The sequence below is a fragment of the Watersipora subatra genome, chromosome 11 (assembly GCF_963576615.1).
Source record: "Watersipora subatra chromosome 11, tzWatSuba1.1, whole genome shotgun sequence".
Lineage (NCBI taxonomy): Eukaryota > Metazoa > Bryozoa > Gymnolaemata > Cheilostomatida > Watersiporidae > Watersipora > Watersipora subatra.
In genome coordinates, this window is record NC_088718.1 from 7,228,493 (window position 1) to 7,235,444 (window position 6,952).

The 6,952-nt window shown below is 37.0% G+C and overlaps 1 protein-coding gene across 1 annotated transcript; it reads left to right on the forward strand.

Moving 5' to 3' along the window:
• The first annotated feature begins 5,011 nt into the window (after nucleotides 1-5,011).
• Nucleotides 5,012-6,693, forward strand: LOC137408586 (uncharacterized). The gene has a single exon (XM_068095169.1). The coding sequence runs from the start codon at nucleotides 5,043-5,045 to the stop codon at nucleotides 6,105-6,107; it is 1,065 nt and encodes a 354-aa protein (XP_067951270.1). The 5' UTR covers nucleotides 5,012-5,042; the 3' UTR covers nucleotides 6,108-6,693.
• Nucleotides 6,694-6,952: the final 259 nt, after the last annotated feature.

A 6,952-nucleotide genomic window follows, 5' to 3' on the forward strand; every position in this document is an offset into this window, starting at 1 on the left:
CATGCTGGATTTAAACTCACCGAGATTTCAACTTCAAGTTTCAAACCACACAAGTTTCAAACCACAATCACTGAGCTATACAGTCTTTAGCATTCCATTGCTCTTATTATATACTGTATACAGTATACGATTAATAAACATTCCATACAGTACATTAATTGAAACTCTATTAAATCTATGAAACACGATGCTTCTTCGTTTTTTTCGTGAACTTCTATTTCCGGTTTTTTGTAAGGTTCAATTGCAATTGTATTATCTCAAGTAAGAATAGCCTCCACATTCTCTCTGTTCGGTCAAAGTGCCAGACAAAGATAGTCCCATATCTCATTTTTACATCTGTTCCAGTATAGAGAGGTACCGGATCGTCGTATTCCAAGTTTTAATAAATAGCTTGTGGTGGAACAATAACCTTTTTATACACACACACTTCTATGCAAGAATTGCTATTATTAATTCTACATATTCAGGATTTTATTTTGTTTTCTCAGTTCGTATTAATTGTATCATTACCAAATCATCTTTTATGGTAGTCGTAGCAAAACAGACTTAATTTAGCTATTACTTGCTAATTATTTCACATTTAAACATTTTTATAATTTTATTTTATTTCTTAATTTATTTGACCTGCACAAAATATTTTCCTCATATGAAGTTTAAAAGTAACAGTTGTTTGACAAAGTTTCAAAAACTTGACAGTTGTTTTATTTTTTCTCTTAATTTAAACTGAACTAAATATTTTTCTCATGATACGAAATTTAAAAGCTAGAGTGTTAACTGTTGTTGCGTGTTAAATAAAAATGAATTTTCAGTGTGAAAACTTTTATTACCTGGACAAAGCTGGTCATTCAGCTAGTTATCTTATATTGCAGGCGCATGGGATAGCCAACTTCTGTGTGACTCTAGCACCAACTGCTGAAAGGCGTAGACTAGTCTATGACGTAGAAGAAAGTTGGTACAAAGGAAACCACCCTCTCAGCTATGATGAACATCAGCAGTTGATCAGTGACCATAAGGCACTTCTAGAGAAGTACAGAGAAGATACCAGAAAAAGGTTTGGCACTCTTGATGCTTCTATGATGGCCTTGAACAATGATGACATATTCAGTGAGGAAAATCTTGAAAATGCCAAATCATTCTGTGAAAAAGTGTTTGCAGCCAGCAAGACATGCAGCAAAGGGCTTATTAACGTCTCAAAAATAGTTCTGCAATCAAGTGTTGATGTGCTGAAGAAGAAGGATGAAGAAGCTCCATGCAAGTTTACTATCATTGGATTAGGTTCCATAGCAAAGGGGGATGCAACTCCATACTCTGATCTAGAGTATGCTATCATTGTGGAGAAAGAATCAGATTATTTTGAAAAACTAGCGGTAGACAGCTACTTCAGAATAGGGAATCTAGGTGAGAGTCCTCTGAAGTCCTTTGATATTGATGAGTTGAAGACAAACAGTGAGTTAAATAAGCTAGCTAAGACGGCTGTCACTGGCTACAGAATAGATGGAATCACTACAAACTCTGGTAACATTCCAACTGGTAATGGTAGGGAGGGTGGTCTTAGTCTGACACTAACGATAGAGCAGTTATTGGAAGTCTACAGAATTGAGGCAGAAAAACCACTTGGTCAACTTGCAGATAAATCTGATATGCTTTCCTCTACCGTCATCATATTCTCAAATGAGGACTCACCTGAAATGAGCCAGTTGCATGCACAGTTTGCTGCTGAAAGAAATTCCTATGAAGAATCTTTAGTAGAGGCCAAGGTAAAAAAAAAGCGTTTTGATTTATTCGCAAGGGACATTGATCAATATAACTTTTTACCAGAATTTGTATCATTCCGACCTCCTCAGAACTGGAATGTCACAGTGAAAGAGAAGATATTCAGATATCCGACTCTCCTTGCTAACAATTTGAAGATGTGTCTTGGACTCACCTTTTGCCAGTCTTGGGAAATTTACGGAGAGATGAAAAAGCAAGGTCTGCTGTCCTTAGAAAACCTCCATTATCTGAACATACTCGTCGCTCTCTGCATATACATTCGAACTTCCTCTTATCTGAAAGTAAAATTTCAGGCGGAGTTTGTGCAAGTTGACAAATACTACCAAGGTGGTCAGATATTGTCCTATGCTGCTCCTGCACATCTAGTTGTTATTATGGGTTGTCTTCTCACCCCAATCAAACGATTCATCAAATCCAGGATGATGGAACTCAAGTCTTTTGCCAAGACTAATAAACTGTCAAGCATTGATGTGTCGTCATTGCTTCAAGGCCTTCAAGTTCCTCAAGAAGATTTCTGGCTGAAATCAGAAGTACTCTACTTTACTGGCCAATACCATGATGCTACAGGGGAAGTCAGCAAAGCATTTGGACAACCGATTACCTCATCAAGCTTTGCTAAATTACAAGAGATCAGTCACTTGTCTGCTGATGATGTTTCACTCAACAAGCGTCTACAGTTGTGCGCGTACCTTTTGTATTACTCACAAAACTACAAGCTAGCTTTAGAATGCTTCCAATATTTTTCTGAGAAACAACCTCAAAAAAGCCTTTGGAAGCTGCTGGCAGCACACTGCAGCAAAGAGATTGGTGACTACAGAGCTGCTCAACGACTGCTTAAAGAGGTGAGTCAGATATAGCATAGCAGGCTGTATAATCGAGTGATATTGGAAAGGTGGGTAGGCTACATTAGGTGCTGTAACGGTAGTGAGAGAGAGCGTGGCCCATGAGTAAAAAGTTATCTGAACTATTACTATTACACTATTACATTATTACTAATCCTGGGCCAATTAGAATCTTTCCATATTTTAAAAACTCTCAAATGTTGCCCCTTCTTGGTTTATGCAAGTAGTTATTCATTCACTCCTGAATGAATAACTACTTGCATGAATCGAGAAGGTATGCCAACTTTGCAAACCCTGAATACATGTGTATTATACTGAGCAAATATAAATTTGTTGCTCGCCGTTTTATTGCATATTTTGTTTTTTATTGAAGGCATTTTCATTGGTATTTAAATATATTAATGATTTAGGTTAATATCAGTGTGTTAATCAATTACTGAAAAAACAACCAACTGTTAAACTATTATTCACAGAATTTAAACATCAAACATTAAACTCAGTTCAAATTTTTAAACTGACATTCAAGTGAGAATGGGTTCAAACTCTTGTCTTAGCCTGAATGTGTGTTTAAACTCACGTTGTTGTTAGAACTACTACTAGAGAGATACTGTGTTTATACATTTATTTGCTTGTTTGCTGCGATGTCTACATTTACTCTTCCGCACCTTGTATACATTTACTCATGATTTTCATTGCGTATTGAGTATTCTGGCTAATAAAGATACCACATTCAATGATACCACATTCAATGGTGCTCTCTTCTTAATTGTACCTCCTTAGTTGCACCTCATAAATAATGGGTTTTGTGTGTTAATTTGATGAGCAATTAAATTTTTAGTACCTTGAAATTGATTGAAAATTTGTTTGTAAGATGACCCAACTGTGATTGGGTTCACCCAACTCTGTTGTCATAACTTCAGTGAACAACTAATACCTAATAATTATTCATTTTTACAGGGAGAGCAATCTCTGAAGATGTCCGATGTAAATACTGAAGGTGCAGAGGAGAACCACAGAGACACATCTCGTACTTACACAAACATCGGTTTTCTGTATCTGGATTTGAGTGAGTATGGTAAAGCATTGGAATACTTTACCAAATCTCTGAACATTGACCAGGCTTTATATCATGATACCAAGCATCTCGACATGGCCAGAGATATTCTGGCCATTGGAATGGCTAATCATCAGCTGGGTAACCATGAGCTAGGATTAGACTATTGCTATAAGTCATTAGACATGTTAGAAGCAATATATGGAAAAGGTACCATAGTTTTTGGTATTGGTTTTTGCTACAATAGGATTGGTTCAGTATACAGCTCTTTAGGGGAATACAGAAAAGCATTAGAATACCAGACCAAAGCATTAGACATACAAAAGGCTGTGTATGGAAAGGACACCAACCATACTGCTATTGCTACCTCCTACAGTGACATTGGTTCAGTATACCGCTCTTTGGGCGACAACCAACAAGCATTAGAACATCACATGAAATCATTAGCCATGGAAAAGGCTGTGTGTGGAGAGGATACCAACCATACTAACATTGCTGCCTCCTACAGTAACATTGGTTCAGTATACAGCTCTTTAGGGGAATACAGAAAAGCATTAGAATACTACACCAAAGCATTAGACATGCGAAAGGCTGTGTATGGAGAGGATACCAACCATACTGGTATTGCTGCCTCCTACAATAACATTGGTTTCGAACACAAATCTTTGGGTGACTACAGACAAGCATTAGAATACCAGACCAAGGCATTAGACATGCAAAAGGCTGTGTATGGAGAGGATACCAACCATACTGAAATTGCTGCCACCTACAATAACATTGGTTTAGTAAACTATTCTATAGGGGAATACAGACAAGCATTAGAATACTACACCAAAACATTAGCCATGCAAAAGGCTGTGTATGGAGAGGATACCAACCATACTGATATTGCTGGCTCTTACAGTAACATTGGTTCAGTATACAACTCTTTAGGGGAATACAGACAAGCATTAGAATACTACACCAAAGCATTAGCCATGCAAAAGGCTGTGTATGGAGAGGATACCAACCATACTGATATTGCTGGCTCCTACAACAACATTGGTTTAGTACACAACTCTTTGGGTGACAACAAACAAGCATTAGAATATCACATGAAATCATTAGCCATGAAAAAGGCTGTGTATGGAGAGGATACCAACCATCCTGATATTGCTGCCTCCTATGATAACATTGGTTCAGTATACAACTTTTTAGGTGACTACAAACAAGTATTAGAATATTTAATGAAATCATTAGACATGCGAAAAGCTTTGTATGGAGAGGAGACCAACCATACTGATATTGCTACCTCCTACAATAACATTGGTTTAGTACACAAATCTTTAGGGGAATACAGACAAGCATTAGAATACTTCACCAAAGCATTAGCCATGCTAAAGGCTGTGTATGGAGAGGATGCCAACCATACTGGTATTGCTGCCTCCTACAATAACATTGGTTCAGTATACAACTCTTTAGATGACCACAGACAAGCATTAGAATACTACATCAAAGCATTAGCCATGCAAAAGGCTGTGAATGGAGAGGAGACCAACCATCCTGATATTGCTACCTCCTACAATAACATTGGTTCAAAATACAACTCTTTAGGTGACTACAGACAAGCATTAAAATACTGCATCAAAGCATTAGCCATGCTAAAGGCTGTGTATGGAGAGGATACCAACCATACTGGTATTGCTGCCTCCTACAATAACATTGGTTTCGTACACAAATCTTTGGGTGACTACAGACAAGCATTAGAATACCAGACCAAGGCATTAGACATGCAAAAGGCTGTGTATGGAAAGGACACCAACCATACTGATATTGCTACCTCTTACATTAACATTGGTTCAGTATACAGCTCTTTAGGGGAATACAGACAAGCATTAGAATACTACACCAAAGCATTAGCCATGCTAAACGCTGTGTATGGAAAGGATACCAACCATACTAACATTGCTACCTCCTACAATAATATTGGTTCAGTATACAGCATTTTAGGGGAATACAGACAAGCATTAGAATATCACATGAAATCATTAAACATGCGAAAGGCTATGTTTGGAGAGGAGACCAAACATACTGATATTGCTGACTCCTACAATAACATTGGTTCAGTATACAACTATTTGGGTGACTACAGACAAGCATTAGAATACTATACCAAAGCATTAGACATGCGAAAGGCTGTGTATGGAGAGGATACCAATCATACTGATATTGCCTCCTCCTACAGAAACATTGGTTTAGTATACGACTCTTTGGGTGACTGCAGACAAGCATTAGAGTGTCATTTGAAAACATTAAACATTGTAAAAGCTCAGCATGGAGATGTCATCACAAATTCTAGGATTGCCCACTGCTACAAAAACATTGCTATAACTTACTACTCCTTGGGTGCGTACAGACAAGCATTAGATTATTACACAAAAGGATTAAACATGTTATAGACAGTGTATAGAGAGGCTACCATCCATACTGATATTGCTAGCAGCTAAATTGCACCTAGCTCAATATGTTTCTCATTGGATGATCACGGACCAGTGTCAGAATGTGAGTCCAAGGCATCAGGCATGAAGCTTTAGATGAATGACAGGAATTCAGTTCATACTTATGTTAATTGTAACAAAGAGGTAGAGAAAGTCAGAAAGAGTGTAAATAAATTAATAAAAACAACTATAACAGATATGTCTGGTAATACCTGACATAGAGCTCACACACTGAAGATAACCTTGAGGACTCCTGTAGGTTAGTTAGTACTACCTACAAGTTACCTACTTGTTAATTAAGGATGTTTATTAATGTAACCAGGTGTCCTAGCATTTTACTTTAATACCTCAGGGTGGGATATGACTTGTCCTTACCATCAACCTGACTCCTTACTATATGACTAGCAGCAACCATTAAGCAGAGTGAGTTGACTTTTTGCTGGCATACCTTTTACTCCTCACCTTCCATTTTAGTATTTTATACTGATTATATATATTTACATTTATATTATTTATATATGATTTCGTTTGATCTGCTAGCTTACTATATCCTAACTTGCAAGTTTCATGCTTATGGAAATATGATTATGAATAAACTCATATTTGCTTGCGGAATGGTCCACTACCTTAATATAAAATGCAACCATTTTGAGATATGTTCTGACAAATTGACCTCTAAAGAAACTATTATCAACCATACCTTACAATATAAAATGAGGGAATAAAAATAAACAGCCCAGGAAGTACCATATAACATATAGCAAAACTAAAAATAGTAAATAAACTCGGCAAGGAAGTTTTTTAAC